Consider the following 19,402-nt stretch of genomic DNA (forward strand, 5'->3'; position numbering starts at 1 on the left):
TTATTTTGCTATTATTCTTAAATTCTAGACCATATTTGTGCCTTTTTCCCACATATACATTTCCATTTATCAAGGAAAACTCTAACTTAATGATGCATTATATATATTACTATAATTAAAATTCTCATTAGAACAGTAGAAGCTTCATGAAGATTTAATATGGCTTTAAAATTATTTATGTAAATTGAAGCTCACATAAAATTGCTACAAAAAAGCATGTCACACAAGCAAAAAACATAAATAGTTTTTATATTTCTTGTTAATAATACAAAACTCAGGAAATACCTTCTGTGTTTTTTAAGCCATAATTTTTCCATATAGGATATACTGTCTTCTTTAAATTCAATAGTAAGTGGTTCTCTCCAAATTTTCAGATTAGTTTGTACTTCACATTCTTCCAATGAGTCTATAAAAATAAACATAACATGCAAAATTAATGTGCCCTAGTCTGTAAATTACCACAACTTCTCTCAAGATATAGAACTCATCATTTTTGAGGCAAATATGCTTGGATATTTACCTATATAATCAACAGTTCTAGTCTTAAATAATGTAAAAGTGTTAAATATTGGTGATTTATTAAATGACTGTATAGAAAGTTTTCTTCAATAATCCCTTGAAATGAAAGAATCTAATGAATCACAAGGTTTTTTAAAGCAACTAATTCTTTTAAATGCTAACTATAAGTACAAATACATTAATTATAGATTCTATAAATACACAGACACATAAAGGTATGGATTATAGCTACTAATAATAATATTTACACATTATGCAGCACAGAAAATAAATAATTCAGAATAGCACTCAGAAGAGACTACTGCCCTCATACATGGCAATTTCCTTCCAGATGCTTAAGATGTTCCTGAAGTACTACTCAATTAAAACCACTATTCAGAGATATTTAAAACTGGTGGAGACTGCTGGGAGAGAAAGCAGTGTAAATCCATGGTTACTGGTCTCTCTAGCCTCCTAGATATCATCCCTCTCTCCAAACTGGCCATTATGGTGGGAAAATGTTGGAGGGGGAAAATGTTGGAAAAGGAAAAAATGGAAGTAGTAAAGATGGGAAAAGTATTTTTATAGTCTCTGAAACTAGAGATTAGTCCCAGCCTCATACTGTAGCCTTTAATGAATAGTTTCCAGAAACTGTGAAACACGAGCAACAGAAATAAACCAAAAGAATGTAAGTCACCCCAGTGCTATTCTTTCCAAAGAGAACAGAATGTTGAAGAAAGCAGTTGAGGAAGTTCTTAGAAACACCACCAGAATGTATTAAATTGAAAGAGCAGGAGATAAGACAATAACAGCAAGTCATGGGGAAAAGGAGATCCTTCCACTGTAAGACCCCCTTTCCATTACAAACCCAAATATTTCTTGACAAGAAAGCTGAAAGAAAAAATGAGGATCACTTTTTATTTTAATTTTTCTGTATAGGTTATAGAGAAGGGCCACTGTGCTTGATAACCCCCAAATCTAGACAGGGGATGAAGAGGAAGGAGGTAGAGCAGCTGGACTGTGATTCACTCTTCTCCCATTACCAATGGCTTATTCCCAGGACATAAAAAATGGTAGATGACCTGGGTTCATTTCCTTGTGAATATGTTAACAAATGGATCTATCGGCAAATAGGTCAATGATATTTGCTAAAGGAAGAATCTTTAGCTACATAATGAATTTATCAAGATAGTCCTTGTTTGGAATTCCTTATAGAATTGCTAGAATACATGGATTTATGAGGCACGTCTCCCTGAAAAAAATGCCATGTAAGCTATGCAACTTAGGTTTCGGTTTGCTCCCTTGTTTCAGTTTACTGGCTACTTTTGGTGAGAATTTGTGTGAGATGCTCCATTGTTCATACAGATGGGATGGTGGGTATTTTCCTTAATAGACAGCACAAAGTCTTAAGGTGAAAATGTGCCTGAGACATCTGAGGAGCAAGAAGCCAACATGGCTGGAACAGAACAAGCAAGGGGGAGGGTAACAGGAGTTGAGATCAAAGAGATCACAGACTTTAGATTACTGGGAACCTTCTAGGCCATTGTAAGTACTTTCCTTTTGCACTGAAGGAAATGAGACTTTAGAGAACACTAAAATGAATTTAAGTTAGAAATCAATAACAAATATCTAGAAATTCAAAACACATTACTAAGCTAAATAGACAAGAAACGTGAAAATATCATTTGCAATGATGTGCACAAATTAGATGTATCATTTTATCTCTATCAGACTAGCAATTTTTTCTTTTTCTTTCAAATTATTATTATTATTATTTTGTTACTTTCAGGTGTACAAAAACAATGCAATAATTAGACACTTCACCCTTCACAAAGACCAGCAAAAATTTAAAAATCTGACAATTTAAGTGTTGGTGATAATGGGAAGCAACCAAATCTCTTACACAGTGCAGGTGGGAGTGTAAACTGATACAAATAATTTGATAAATAATTCAGCTCTATTTAGTATAGTTGAAGATATGTACACCCTATGACCCAGCTATTCCACTCCCAGGAATAGACATCCTAGAAATGCGTACATGTGTTCCAGGAGACCTGCACAAGAATATCCATAAGAGCATGGGTTGTAATGGAAAAAATGATAATTGACCCAAATAACCATTGACATTTCAACAGGTAAATTAGTGCTATATTCATATAAGAAGACTATTAAGCAGTGAAAAAGAATGAAATACAACTATGCAAATCTTCATGGGTAAATATCAGTAAATAATATCGAGGGAAATGAGTTGCAAAAGAATACATGTACTACTTTTCCACTTACATAATGTTCAAATACATTATGTTGTTTAGAGATACACATATGCAGTAAACTAATAGAAAACCAAGGGAATGAAAAAATACAAAATTCAGGCTAATGATCATCTCTTAGAAAGAAGGGAAGAAGGGAGAAAACAGATGCTTACTGTTTTATTTTTCTTCATAAGCTATGCAAATTTTATAAATGTTCTTTGGGATCTACTTAATATCTTAGGACAAGAAAATATTTACAAGCATATTCATATAATACACACATACAAATTTTATATATATATATATATATATATATATATATATATATATATATATATCAAATTACTTAACTCTGGGTCAAAAAGAATCACATATTATATCAACAAAACTCCTCATCTTAATGATTTCTCCACAGCAACAACACTGTTAACCTCCCTTCTTTATTTAAAAAATACTATCCTTCATGGTTTTTATGATAATACACTTTAAGAACTTCCCACCTACATATATGCCAATCTTCTCTGCAGGTTTTCCTTTCCAGGCCATTAAATGTAATTCCTCACTAGCTTGTTATATTCTCCCTAACTAGAATATTCTCCCTTGTTCTCTAAGGGCCAGGCACACCCATCTACCTTCAGCCCCATTAACACAATATATTCCCCTCCATCATAGAGCTTTGGCACATGATATTTTCTGTCCCCACTCTCCAACTAATTATCTGGACCTTAACTCAAATCTTGGTTTCTTAGAACAATTTTTCTGATCATCTGTATCTCAGAGTCCTGACAAGAAAAAGAAAACTTAAAGTGGTAATTTGAAGAAGGTCAAATGAAAGGACTCACATATAATCATGCATTAGGGTTAATGGAATAAGTGATATTGCATCACCAAGAGACTAAAAATAGTGGAAAACTATTACCAACCCTCAGCTTGAGAGGACAAAATACGAGAATTGTTGGAAGAAGTCTCTGAAAGTGACAGCTGGGTAGAGTTCATCTCAGTGATGCTAAGAACACAGGTAGAAAATGCAGTCACTGCAAAATCTCAGCACATCAAGGAGAGGGAGAGTAAATACCTCTACCTCTTTCTTGACATGCTTCAATGTCCTGTTAGTGTCTCCAGTTGGCCAAACATAACCAGACGCCAGAGAACAGGGAATTCCAAGTGATGCAGTCCCTAACCCTCTAGAGGTCAACCTCTAGGGGCACAGAATAGGGCAGAAATGGAAGACGATGGATCTGGAGAGACAGGGTCTACTTATTTTGCATCTAAACAACCATTTCTCTCTCTCTCTCTCTCTCTCTCTCTCTCTCTCTCTCTCTCTCTCTCTCTCAAAATGAAAGAAAAGAAAGAAACTCTTGTCCAAAGCACAGAGAAAACAAACACAAAATACAAAGACCTATAAGCACTTTGTATCATAGAGAGATTTTGACTTAGTGACTCTCTCAAGTGAAACCTAAATTAAAATGCAAGATATCAGTAGTACACATCATATAAGGTAGCAGGAAAAAGAAAGGAGAAAAAAAATTACTCAACATAAAATATAGCTGCTATGGTCTGTGTTGTTGTAGCTGGTTTTGAAGCTTAAGTTGAGTTAATTACCACTGTTTCCTTCTTTCACAATCCGTTCCATGCTCACATTACTGTCTGCTAACACCTCTTTACTTGGCAGAGTCACTCAAATCATCGTTTCCAAAGGATCCAAGACCATATAAGCCCTTTTTTCATTAGGTTGTCACATTTTCCTAATGAACAATATTACTGAACACAGAAAAATTAATGTGTGCCATTGAATGGTTTCCAGATGAAGTCTATCTTTTCGTCATTGCACAATAATAATTGATTTTTTTTTTTTTTTTTGGTTCTTGTACTCAACCAACATGACTATATAGTGACCCTTGACTATTAACTTAGGGCTGATGAGCCTCAAAATGCCAGCGGGTAGTCTTAACTTCTTATTTAATGGAAGCAAAACTGGAGTGTCATGTAATATACAGCACCCAATTGGAAAAGCACCCCAACTTCACAAGATGTCTTTTCTCAACTGGAACCCATACCAGACCTTTGGCAACCATTCAACAAAACTATAAGGTTGGCTGCATCTGGATAACACTGCCTATATTAAGCTCAGTGAATTCCATGGGTATGAGCCTACTGTTATACTTCATAATAAAATGAGTGTCTTGATCTAAGACAATGTTGTGTGAGATACCATGGTGTTAAATAAGGCTTCTGCTGGCAGGCACACCACCGGCAGAGAAGACAAATCCATATCTGAAATATGTGGCTTTTCCCTTGAGGGCAAATTACTGTCCCACTTGTGATAGAAAGTGTTCAGTATAATCATCCTATAACGGATATTCCCTGATCACTAAATACTCTTAGCATCATGCCATCAATCTAATGGGCAAGCAGTTATCTTCTGTGCAATATCAAGACCATCAAGGTCCTTTTGGACTACATAATGTTACAAAGGAGGAGAGTTAATGTAAGTCTGGAGTGAAATTATGAAGGTATACTGTTATCCCTGTCACATCAATTCAAACTATTTCTGATTATTTTTATTGTCGGAAATAGCAAAGGCTGTATTTGATAGGTCAAGGATCAGCACACCATAGCCCACAGGCCAAATCTGGTCTACTACCTGTTTTGTCATGGCCTTCAAGCTAAGAGTGTTTTTTTTTTTTTTTTTTTTTTTTAACATATTTTTAATGGTTAAAAAAAATCAAAAGAAGAATATACATTATGACATGCAAAAATTATATGAAATTCAAATATCAGTGTCCATGTATAAAGTTTTAATGGAACATAGCCACACTCATTTGTTTATGTATCGTCTATGAGTGCTTTCATGTTACAGTGGCAGAGTTGACTACTACTGAATGGCCCTCAAAGCCTAACATATTTACTATCTGGCCCTTTACAGAAAATGTTTACCAACCCATGCAGTAGGCCAACAGCCTCCCACCCAGCCACAGAGAATGTGTTGGCTTTCTGCAGTACAGACACTTCATCCAGAAAAGCAACTGTGATTGACATCATCATCATTGATCAAGTTTACTATAACCTATAGTCATTCTCCAAGACCACTGGCTTTTGCAGCAACTAGGCAAGCTAAATGGAAATATAATAAAAACAGTATTCTTGCATCTTTTAAGTCTTTGATGTTGGTATCGATTTCTCTAATCCACAGAAATGTGGTATTGCTTATGGAATGCTATTTTAGCATGGAAGTTGGTAGGAGAGGGCGACCATTATAGGGTCTTTTACCAATATAGTACCTTCGTGACAAAGGTCAGATTACCAACATAGGAATTCTACCTGCTACTACGTATGTTCATTCCCAATATATATTAGGATTGGGAAAATAACCACATAATGGTCTCATAGTACGAATGCATTCACTATGAAACAGAATCCAAACAGGATACTATCTATCACATCACTTCCATAAATTCCTGAGACTAACTGGTGGACTATAGTGGTGCTTAGGGTCTCCAAGGATAAGTATCAGTTCAGAGCCAGAATCTACTAACCCTTCCAAAGGTGTGTTGCCTCTCTTCATTGCATGCTTACCCTGGGAAATAGCCATAAGTTCTGTAGTAAAGGCTTGAAGGAAGATACATAGTGTACTCTTATGGCCACACTACAAAATCCTATGAAAGGACTCAGCCTCTATTTCAATTAAGGGGCTCCAGATCTGTGTATTGGTTTAGGTCTGGAAACTTTATAAAAACTCTGAATCTCTAATATAGTGGTTCAAGTTGGGTCTATGCCTATCAGATAAAAAAAGGAGACTGTACAATTTTTTCATTCATGGGTATCCCAATTAGCATCACAGATCTCTATGACTTGAAGTATTTTCATTATGACTCTTCCCTGCCACTTATTTTGGTAATTTTTCCACCATAACTTTGATGATCAGAGGCCAACACCTGGCCTCTACCATTTCAGGTTGCCACGATTTCTTTGAAATCAGGCAGTTCAATTCCATTAAAGCATCTCCACCCACAATCATCTTCCGCCACAGTAAACCTTTTTCAGGATTCTGGTGCTCAATACCTCGGTGATGAGAGGGTCCTCTAGGCCTTTATAGAGGGTACACATAAAGGATGAATGAGTAGGCTGCACACTATTAGTTCCAACATTCCTATCTTTCAGAGCCTTCAAACTTCTTCCCTAACAAAATGTCAGGGAACTTGCAGTATCTCTATGTTATTAACAGCAAAATCAAATCCAGGCTTCAATTAACCAAACTGGCAGATTGTTAATACCGTTCCTAAAGTGTTTGAGCCAACACATGAAACCCTGTGTGTTGTATAAGTACATCTATATTGATAAATTCAACCTGATCTAATCTTATATTTTATCTTTCTTAATCTAACACTCTTAAAAATCAATTCCCCCATGTGTTTCACAGACATGTGATACAAATTGACAGGATACTGCTATTTCTTCAGTGCATGGTAATTTTCACTTGGTGTAGGTATTGCACCTCTCCATCCAGCTTAAACTGATCATGTGATCAATTCTTTGACCTCCATTTAACTATAAGTTCCAGAATAGATTGTGACTGCTTTTGCACATCACTTTCCCACACAGCACTTAATAGGTACTCATTATTTGTTAAAAGAATGACTATCTAGTTTTATATCCCAATATTGTCAAAAAATAAGTACTAAATATATTTACAAAAAAATTAAAATAGCCAATATTATTTCACAAGTGAATGGTGAAAAGCCAGCTAAAAATGATAAACATTTATTATCCACCAAATAAATCAGCTAAAGTTAAAAAATTAGAAAGTGTAGGGGAATCGTCACCTTACATACTTCTAGTGAGCATTTAACTGACAGCCATTTTTTAAAGAAGGTAATTTGAAATTATTCATCAAAATTTCATAAAATAAATCAACACTGAAACAACATTTATACATTTAGAAATTTATTTTGAGGTAATTATACAAATACAACAAATAGCTATAGTCACCAAAACTTATTTTATAATATTAAGATTTAGAAACAAAATATCCATCAGTAAATGTCTGATTAAGTAAAGCATGGCATAAAGAATACTATCAGCTTCTTGCTCTTTTGGCTAAGATCAAGTGTAAAGACTAACACTATGCAACAGTTACAAATGATGATGTATGTCTATATTTATATGGAAAGTTGCACATGACAGAATCTAAGGAAAAAGTTAACAAATAGCATACATAGCATTATCTCATCTAGTCTTGAAAGAGAGAGTGTGTGTGTGTGTGTGTGTGTATGTGTGTATGTAATTATGTTTATTGAAAAATATGTACCAACATCTTAACATTGGTTATCTCCAGATTGTAGGACAGGGTTATTTGGTTATTTATATTTTCTTCTTGGTAACTTTTTTGTTGTAACCAAATCATTTAAAATAATCATGACATTATTCCCAAAAATTTTAAGTGGTTTTGGACTTTTTCTTTGACCTAGGCTGATTTAATTGATCAAATCAGTCTTTTCATCGTTTAACATATCAAGTCTTTCAAATTGAACAATCGAAAGGTGTTTCTATGGGAACTTCGCCTGTTTTGGAGTAAAAAAGTGAAAATACATCAAAATATAATAGTTAAAATAAAAAAGCACATAAAAATCATTGTCAATGAGAGTAATATTGAAGTACATACAAAAAAGAGAATATACAAATAAAGTGTTGGAAATATTAATGAAGTCAATGTATCACAAAGAAGTGTAGGAAAAAAATTGAAAGAAAAAAATCATTTAGCAAAAAATCTAGTGCTAATTGGGAAGACAGTATCCAATACCTTGACGATAGAAATTGCACTGTGTTATAAGGAGGATTAATCAGGAGAGATCCTTCACTGGAAAAAAAATGAAATAAAAATAGAAAAATTGGATGTTGTCAACTCAGAAACAGAATTGAAATTTATTATTTAACACTTTATTTTCAATGAAAAACAACTTGAAGTCTACAAGATTCTGAGTAATAAAATTCATAAATAAAATGCTTTTAAAAGGATGGTTTTCCTTCTGAATAGACTGATTACTACCACTGAAATTGAATCAGTAATCAACAAGCTCCCAACAAACAAAAGTCCTGGACCAGATGGCTTTACAGATGAATTTTACCAAACATTCAAAAAGAATTATCACTTATTCTTCTCAAACTATTCCAAAAAATCCAGAAGAAGCAAAGGCTCCCAAACTCTTTTATACGATGCCACTATCACACTGATCCCTAAATCAGACAAAGACACTACAAAACAAGAAAACTATAGGCCTATATCCCTAATGAACATAGATGCAAAAATCCTCAACAAAATATTAGCAAACAGAATTCAGTAATACATTAAGAAGCGTATACACTACGATCAGGTGGCATTCATTCCTGGTATGCAAGGTTGGTTCAATATCCGCAAATCAATTAATGTGATACACCACATTAACAAAATGAAAAATAAAAATCATATGATCATATCAATAGATACAGAAAAAGCATTCAACAAAATCCAGCACCCATTTATAATAAAAACTCTTAGTACAGCAGGAATAGAGTTATCATATCTCAACATAAGGGCCATGTATGGTAAACCTATAGCTAACATCATACTCAATGGGGAAAAGCTAAAAACATTCCCCTTAAGATCTGGAACAAGACAAGGTTGCCCACTTTTATTCAACATAGTTCTGGAAGTTCTAGCCATAGCAATCAGACGAGAAAAAAAAAAATACTATGTTTCCCTGAAAATAAGACCTAGCCAGACAATCAGCTCTAATGCATCTTTTGGAGCAAAAAATTAATAAGACCCAGTCTTATTTTACTATAAGACACAGTATAATATAATGTAATATAATATAATATAACATAACATAATATATAATATAATATAATACATTATTATATAATAATATAATACAATATAATATAATACCGGGTCTTATATTAATTTTTGCTCCAAAAGACGCATTAGAGCTGATTGTCTGGCTAGGTCTTATTTTTGGGGAAACAGAGTTAAAGGCATCCAAATTGGTAAGGAGAAAATAAAATTGTCATTGTATGCAGATGACATGATACTATATATAGAGAACCCCAAATACTCCACCAGAAAACTATTTGAACTGATAAATGAATTTATAAAGTAGCAGGATACAAAATTAATATTTAGAAATCAGTTGCATTTGTATACACCAATAATAAACTATCAAAAGGAGAAATTAAGTAAACAGTCCCATTTACAATTGCTTTAAAAACTATAAAATATGTGGGAATAAATCTAACCAAAGAATTAAAAGACCTGTACTCAGAAAATTATAAGACACTGAAGAGAGAAATTAAAGAAGATACAAATAGATGGAAACACATACCATGCTCATGGATAGGAAGAATTAATATAGTGAAAATGTTCATACTAACTAAAGCAATATACAGATTCAGTGCAATTCCTATCTAACTATCAAGGACATTTTTCACAGAAATAGAACATAAAATCCTGAAATTGATATGGAACCATAAAAGATCCCAAATAGCCATGGCAATCTTGAAAATTAAGAACAAAGTTGGAGGTATCATGATACCTGACATCAAATCATACCACAAGTCTATAGTAATCAAAACAGCATGGTACTGGCATAAAAACAGATACACAGATCAATGGAACAGAATAGAGAGCCCAGAAATAAACCCATGCCCATATGGTCATTCAACCTATGACAATAGAAGCAAGAATTTCCATTGGGGTAAAGACAGTTTATTCAATAAATGATGCTGAGAAACCTGGACAGACACATGCAAAAAAGATGAAGATGGACCACCTCCTTTCACCATATACAAGAATAGATTCAAAATGGATTGAAGACCTAAATGTAAGATCTGAAAGCATAAAACTCCTAGAAGAGGGTGGCCAGTTAGCTTAGTTTGTTATAGCGCGGTGCTCCTAACAACAAGGTTGTTGGTTCGATCCCCATATGGGCTATTGTGACCTGCGCTGCCCACAACTACATTGAAACAATTACTTAACTTGGAGCTGATAGGTCCTGGACAAACACACTTAAAATAAATTTAAAAAGTTATAAAAACCTCCTAAAAGAAAATATAGGAAGTAATTTTGCAGTAAAAATATCAGTAATATTTTTACTGATATATCCTCTTGGGCAAGGGAAGTAAGAGAAAAAAATAAACATATGGTATTACATCAAACTAAAAAGTTTTTTCACAGCAAATGAAACTATCAATAAAACAAAAAGGCATCCTACTGAATAGGAGAAGATATTTGTCAATGATACATCTGATAAGGGGTTAATATCCAAAATTTATTTAAAAACTCATTCAACTCAAGGCTCAAGGGCACCAACACCAACACCAAAAAAAAAAAAAAAAAAAAAAAAAAAAATCAAGCCAACTGAAAAATGGGCAGAGGACATGAAGAGACATTTTTCTAACGAGGACATACAGATGGCAAAGATACATGAAAAAAACGCTCAACCTCACTAATCATTACAGAAATGCAAATAAAAATCACAGTGAGTTACTATCTCACTCTGGTCAGAATGGCTATCAGCAATAAATCAACAAACAACAAGCGATGGCGAGGATGTGGAGAAAATGGATCCCTCGTGCACTTCTGGTGGGATTGCAGACTGGTGCTGCCACTGTGGAAATCAGTATGGAGGTATCTCAAAAAAACTGGAAATGGAACTACCTTATGACCCAGCAATTCCACTCTTACATATATATCCAGAGAAATCCGAAACACTAATTTGAAATAAAGTATGCACCTCTATGTTTATTGCAGTGCTATTCACAATAGGCAAGACATGAAACAACCGAAATGCCCATTGGTAGATGACTGGATTAAGAAACTGTGGTACATTTATACAATGGAGTATTAGTCAGCCATAAAACAGAATGAAATCTTACCATTTGCAATGATATGGATGGACCTAGAGAACATTATACTAAGTGAAATAAGTCAGACAGAGAAAGACAAATACCATATGATCTCATTTATATGTGGAATCTAAAGAATAGAATAAATGAACAAATTAATCAGAAACAGTCTCAGAGATATAGAGAAAAAACTGAGGGTTGCTAGGTGGGAGGGGAGTGGGATGAGGGAGAAGGTGAGGGGATTAGAAAGCACAATCGGTAACCACAATATTGCCACAGGGAAACAAAAGACAGTTTGGGGAATACAACCAATAACGTAAAGATTTTGTAGGGTATCAGATGGACACTTGTCTTATTGGAAGACTACTTCATGGATGGTGTAGGTATCTGACCACTGCAATGTACACCTGAAGCTGAATAATAATGAATATCAACTATAATTATAATTATATATATACATAATTGTAATTATATATATATGGTCACAGGATGTGGAGTACAGCATAAGGAATAGAGTCAGTGGAATTGTAATAGCTATATACTATGTCAGAGGGGTAGTAGATTGGGGGAGGGAGGTTATCACTTTGTGAGAGGTATAAATGTCTAACTATTACTTTATTTTGTACACCTGAAACTAAAAAAAGAAGTATGATTTTCCTCAAGAGATACTGGGAAACTCAAAGCAAAGATACCACACACATCAGTCATCTAGTTCTTCAATGTCTAGGAAATGGGTGTGCAAATCATCAAGGAAAAATAAAAACAAGAAGTATTTATTCAAAAAGAAAGAAAAACAAAAGACAAATCAATTCTCCCCCTGAAATACATGGCAGTTCTTGAAATATAGTTTTCAACACACATATAAAAAAAGTATTTACTTCTCTGTCTCATAGATCCCCTTGTTGTATGTGTTATAATTACAGTTCAATAAAGAAATAGTGGTCCTGACAAAAACTTTCTGCTAGGAGAAGGGGAGCTGAAAGAAACCAATTCTGAATTCACTTGATAGCCTGAATTTACATACGAAACAGGGGTTCTATAAATATTAAACCACTAACAAGTGGTCACACAATGAATATTCCTTTAAGCAGTTATATCAAACTGTTATCCTAACATTAGTAGTTTTTGAATATTGCATTTATAGTCACAGAGAACAGAGATAAATAAAATAAATTCAGCTTTCTTTTACAACATCAATTTTAGAAAAATAGCTGTACCTGGTTTTGCTGCATGTAATTTCTGTTTTTCATTGTCATCATGATGTCCAGTTCTCCATTGATTTAAAACTTCCTGAAAGGACTGGGCAGAAGCTTCTTCATTAAATGACCCTCCACACAAGAGCCTATCTCTTGGGTTTGTACATTCAGCTTTCTTTGTTGTTGAAACTTCTGCCTAAACCAATGAAAAATATATCTAAGTATGCTTTACTACATTTTCTGGATCTTAAAATATAGGTAGTATTATTAGGCATTCTGAACACACACTATTTTTTTAACTTAGAATAAAATGTTTTTAAGTTGTACTATTTATGTGCTCTATTGACTTTTTAAAAACTCCATCAGCAATTATAAACAGTCTCTTCAGAAATTATTAAAAATAGAGCCTGAAGAACTAAGGATTTTTCACTATGTTATTCACCAGTGTTCTCCCTGGAAAGCAACACTAGCCTTGTTTGTAGAAGTCCTACTTCAATTTCCTGATCTTGCAACCTCCCCACCACAGAAAGAGCAGTTTTTTACATGTAAATCTCATCACATCACGCCTCTGCTCAAAATCCTCCAATGACTCTCTCTAAAGCCCCAGATCCTACTAGGACTTACAAGGGCTCACATAACCTTGTATACCTGGCCTTTTTCTCCACTTCCTTCAATTCTCCCCTTTACTCACCCTGCTCCAGCCAAACTTATATGCTTAAAATTCTGGGAACCCATCTAGCACATTCCTACTTGAGGGTCTTGTATACCTGGAATGATCCTTCTCACATCGTCACAGAGCCATTCCATTCATTTCATCCAGTTTCCGCTCTAATATCACCTACTCCGACAGTAGGTGATGACCCTACTTATGAGCCTAAAATACAGCCCCTTTCCCGCTCACTTTCTAATCTCTTATCTGCTTTATTTTTTCTCAAATAACTTACTTCTGTTTGAATTTACTCTACATGTTTATTTGTTTACTGCTTGTCTCTCCCAATTAGAATGTAATGAGATCAAGGATTTTTTGTTTTGTTTTATCCCTTAGTTCCAAGACAATGCCTGACACAAAGTAGGTGCTCATGAAAAGTAGGTTGAATGAATGAACAAATAAATGCATACAAAACATTACATGCTTCTTAGCATAACGAAGGGGGAAAGATGAATTCAGTAGAAACATAAATCCACTGTGAACACACAGAAGAAAATAAAGGTAGGATTTGGCAGTTATCCAGTGAATCAGAGAAAACATTTAGATTGGAAATCTAAAACAAATTCTACACCATGGTGAACTATATCAAATGTGGATAACCTATACTGATCAAACTGCAAAATCCCCATTCTGTATCTTCTAGATACAAGAGTAGAATCCTTTAAGTTCAGCCCTTAATTGCAAAATAACAGGCAGCTTGTTAAAGTACAATTGAGAGAAGATTGTTAAATATGTGTACAAAAAATGTTAAATATAAACAAACAGCATCTGGGAACCTGCTAGATACTATGGAAGCTGTTGGTCACAGAAACACAGGTTAGGAAGTTCACAATAGAAACACGTCGAAGGAGCAGATATTTAAGTCAGATAAACAGAATTCTAGGGGCAAAATGTGGCAGGGGCAGGATTCCAGAGCATGGAAATGATATATATGCTAAGACCTGGAGTCAAAGAGCACAATGGCATGAAACCGTAAGTAGTTTATGTGGCTACAACAAAAAATGGGATATGAAAAAATATAATGGATGGAAAGACAAGCAGGGGCAGATCATAAAGGGTCCTGCCTGCCCTACAGACAAAGTTAAACTTAAACTTATTGGAAACATAAAGGCACTGAAGAGTCCCACACAATGGTGTGGGAGAGAGAAAATTGGGAAATAGTTTGGATGCAAGGAAACTAATTAAAATGTTGCAGCCATTTGGCAACATCTATCAACATTATAAATGCATAACCCTCTTCAGCTAGGAATTTTAGGATTGTATCATATGGAGATTTTATATACACACACACACATACACACATATATAATGGGGGTGCCAAAAAATGTATACACACAACTTATATTCATTTTTTTTTGTTATCAGTATATGTTGAGTATTACAATTTTAATGCAGTTTTTTCCTTTCTTAAAATGTGTATACATTTTTTTGGCACCCTCTGTATGTGTGTGTATATGTGTGTGTATATGTGTGTGTGTATATACGTATATATGTGTGTGTATATACACACATATATACATATACATGTATACATATATATATATTCTATATACAAAACAACACTTCAATGAAAAAGTTACAGAATGTATATATTCATATCAAAATATATTAATTATAAAAAGCATGTTTGCAGAACAGTATGCAAAGTATATTATTATTTGTTTTAATAAATACCTACATACAAAACTGAAATATGTATTGATTCCTGTAAGTTGAGAGAATGATATGGAATTTCCATTTTATAAATCTTTTACATTTTAAAAAAAAGCTTATTTCAGTACTTGGAATAGCAATAAGAATAGAAGTGACCAAATATTCGAGTTTTTCAGTTTTTGTTTTTGTTTTTTAAATAATTGTACTTCCTGATCTCTTTACTTCCTGGGTGATACCATGGGGCAGTAGCTGGGATAATTTTACTTTACTTTTTTTATTTTATTTTATTTGGGAATATTGGGGAACAGTGTGTTTCTCCAGGGCCCATCAGCTCCAAGTTGTCCTTCAATCTAGTTGTGGAGGATGCAGCTCAGCTCCAAGTCTAGTTGCCGTTTTCAATCTTAGTTGTAGGAGACACAGCTCACTGGCCCATGTGGGAATTGAACCAGCAATTCTGTTTTTCAGAGCTTGTGCTCTAACCAACTGAGCCATCCGGCCGCCCCTCGAGAGTTTTTTGATGGTAAACTGCATGGGACATGGACACTGATCAGAAGTGCAGAGGAGGGAGAGAAAGGACGATAGGAAATAACTGTTCTTGCTGGCCTGGAAAGCTAGAAGATAAGCTGACACCAACAGTAACATCCATAGGTTTTGGAGAAGAATAATGAATTTAGTTAGCAAATACAGTTTTTAAAGTATGTGCGAAGGTAGTTACAAGTATCCAGCAAGCAATACATGAGTGTGTATATTTATGTTTACTGCACTAATGAAGAAGCATTGAGTTTAAGTAGGCAGGGATTCCAGCAGCTGTCCAGGACAGCTCCCTTCCAAGGAATGAATCAGGGACATAAGACATTTGCACTGCATACCTATGCCTTTGGAATATGTGGCTTCCACATAGCGGTGGCAGGATAGGAAAAAAGACAGGATTGCACACTGGCTCTTAAAAGTTTCAGCCCAGAACTGCCACTTCCTCTCAGAGTTCAACATGACCCTGCCCAATTTAACGGGGCTGGGAAATTTGAAGGAGCACATGGAACCCGTGCTGGAAACTCATCACCCTTCTAGACCACCTGATATCCTTGCAAATATGTTTTAGTACCCCCACTTTCCAGAAGAGGGAACAGAGGATTAAAAAGGCTAAGTAAATTGCCCAATGTTGCGAAAGCTGTAAGAAAACCAGGGTCAGTATTTCCAATGCAGATTTCAGTCTCTAAAATAAAAGCTCTTTTATGAACTGCACCTCTTTCCAAGGATATATCCATTGACCTGAATCCCTAAGAAAAGCCCTAAGGAAGATATCAGGCATTAGCACCATTTCACTTTCACTTTTCCAGGTATTTGAATTGCTTGGTAGGCTAATTAAAAATCAGATTCCTGGGCTCTAAGCTAGATGTGAAAAAAAAAAAAAAAAAAAAAGGCCACGAAATTTGAATGGCAGACCTGGAAGGCACACCTAGTGCTTTTGGTGCTTATTACAGTTGGAGACCCACTGCTCTTCAGCACAGAACAATACCAAGCATACGAGGAGGTATCTCTTTAGTGTATGCACCTCAGGATCAGTAGTAGTGACTCTCAATCAGAAATACCAGAATCACTGAGAAGTTGCTAAAACCACACATCTCTGGATCCCACCCATAGAGATGCTGAACTCAGTTATGTGTGTTTCTTTAATGTTTCTCCAGTTGATCCTAATATATACTCCCGGATGAAACCACTGAATTAATGGTTCTTAAGTTAAGACAAGAGGTGAAGGGGCTATAGAGCAGTTAGCTACATGGACAAGAGGCAGCATTTATTGTAGGGATTAGAGGCGCAGGCAAAGAAGTAAGCTCTATAGCTTTTTGTTAGGGTAACTTACTTAACTGCCGCTGCCCTTCTCATCTGTTAAATGGGGTAACAACAATGCAAAACTTATGTGGTTATTGTGATTATTGGATAAGGTAAGGCAGGTAAAGGAATAAGCACAATACACAATACTTAGCATCAGATGTTTAATAAATGTTAGTTGTTGATTTATCACTATTATTACTGATAGGATAAATTAGATAAAATGGCAGGAGCATAGGAGAACCCTTAAAACCATAGCCTCTGAGAAGTGGTTAAAAGCAAGTAATTTGGAATTAGATCTGGGCTCAAATATAATTTCTACTATCAATGACATGTTGGGCAATTTATAAAAACTGTTGTTGTTTTTTTTGCCACTATTTTCTCATCTGAAAAGAAAAAGAACAAGAAAGGACAAAAAGGAATAATACATATAAAATATTTAAGAAAGTGTCTGACACATAGTCTGTCTTCAATATATTATTATTATAATAATGAGGCCGTAACACATTCAGTGATTCCTCACAAACACCCTTGGCAGGTCTATTAGAACAAAAAATTCACTCAAATATGCTGATTTCTTGAACAATTCAAGCACAGTTCTTGTGCTGTAAAGAGATCCTACTAGCATAGAACATGTTTTCTTTTACGTTCTGCGAGCATGGGTTTGGAACTCAACAAACTGAGGTTGAAGCCTTTCTTTGTCAACACACTGTGTGATTTGGGCCAAGTTATGCACTATTTCTGAACTGCAGTGAAAGGGTGAATGGTATCTAAAAGAATGACGATCATCACATAGATCAAAATTGAGAAAGTTTGTTTCTTGCTAAAAAATCAATACAACAAGTCTACTATAAAAATATAGACAATGAGCTGATAAATACTTATCTAGCATGTCTTGGGATCAGTAATCAATCTCAATAACTACCACCATTTGGTATAAATCCAAATTTAAATAACTGTGAGATTTATTGTCACCCAGAACACTTGGCAGTGTTTTGTATTTTAGCCTCTCTGAAGTCCTGATTAATATAAAATCATTATATTGCATGGTGCTATCTACTTCTATGTTCCTCCAAAATACTCATTAATTTCCTGACATGGTAGAAATGCCCAGAAAGCCACATAGTCTAAGGATCATTCATAAAAAAATCAGTGTTCAGTGGAATCAGAGCAATATCCTTAAAGAGATTTTTTACAGTCAAGATGTTTTTGATTAGTAAAAAAAAAAAAAAAAAGATAATATTAAGTAACAATGTAATAAAAATAACCTGCAAAACTCTACAGCTCTAGTTAAGTATACGAATGACAGTCTCCATGATCATGTATGACAGAAAATGTCTACTACATTTTCCTCAGCTTACCTCAGAGCTGCTTCCCTGCAGAAGAAGAGATTTGGGTTTATGTTGACTTTTACTAATCTCTTTTGTAGAGCGAATCTCCCCTCTGGGGTCATCTGGATTAACTTCCTTTATAAACCGATGGGCAACATCCAATACATTGGAGAATATTTGAGATTTTGCCTATTAAAAAAAGGAACAAAATATGATGAAAAAGCCTAATATGTCAGCCTAAGTACCTTACATACATAAAATTATATTTTCATTATTCTATGACAACTAAATTCAATGTATCTTTTTAATATTTAAAAACACATATTGACATTTATATCAACCAATATAATAATGACCGCTGCTATCTATTGAGGGGCTAGTCTGGGCTCCTACTGTCCTAAGTATCTTAAAAACATGTCATATAACCCTAAAATCAACTCTAAAGCATACCTATTTTTATCTCTGTATTAGGGATAAAGAAACAAAAGCTCTGAGTGTTTAAATATCTAGCCCTTGGTCACATGGTGAATGGGTGGCAGAGCTGGGAATGACCCCAGGTGTATATAATTATAATGACTCATAGCCTTTCCACTACAACAATCCCAAATAAGTAGATGTTATTCAGTGCACATCACAGCTAAAGAACTAAATATAGCTAATCAACAGAAGCGTGAATACGCAGTAATAAGTGTCCTTGGTGGTAAAACCTCTTTAAAAAGTATTAACTATTCAAAAGTGCACATCAAGAAGTGTGTCTACCTGTAGTTCCCCAGTGCAGTCCGAGTTTCTCTTCATATTGTGCCTTTGCTCATGAATTTCCATTACTAGGAAGCCCCTCTCTCCACTATTTTCTTCTTTGCCTGGCAGACACCTACTTTTCCTTCTGGATTTGTCCCAACGTATCCCCACCGGTCTAGAAAGCTTTTCCTGCTTTACTCCCCCTATTCACTGTACCTTCTTCCTATGCTGAGTAGATCTTACCAATCCTTACAATATTGATTTTACATCATCTGTTGATGTCCATAGATCCCATCATACCATATGAGCTCA

General features: G+C 34.7%; 1 protein-coding gene across 10 annotated transcripts in view; it reads right to left on the bottom strand.

Annotated features, from left to right (window-relative positions):
* The window catches only part of ZBBX (zinc finger B-box domain containing), a 121,979-nt gene that overhangs the window by 39,667 nt on the left and 62,910 nt on the right, over positions 1-19,402 (bottom strand). For all 10 annotated transcript variants that reach the window (XM_088793827.1, XM_088793826.1, XM_088793823.1 and 7 more), the window contains 3 exons: positions 18,383-18,541; positions 12,851-13,025; positions 286-406 (listed from right to left, as the gene is read on the bottom strand). In XM_088793827.1, the coding sequence (XP_088649953.1) occupies positions 286-406; positions 12,851-13,025; positions 18,383-18,541 (455 nt within the window). The remainder of the gene's footprint in view (positions 1-285; positions 407-12,850; positions 13,026-18,382; positions 18,542-19,402) is intronic.

The sequence above is a fragment of the Rhinolophus sinicus genome, chromosome 17 (genome assembly GCF_057876585.1).
Source record: "Rhinolophus sinicus isolate RSI-liver-muscle chromosome 17, RSI-T2T, whole genome shotgun sequence".
Lineage (NCBI taxonomy): Eukaryota > Metazoa > Chordata > Mammalia > Chiroptera > Rhinolophidae > Rhinolophus > Rhinolophus sinicus.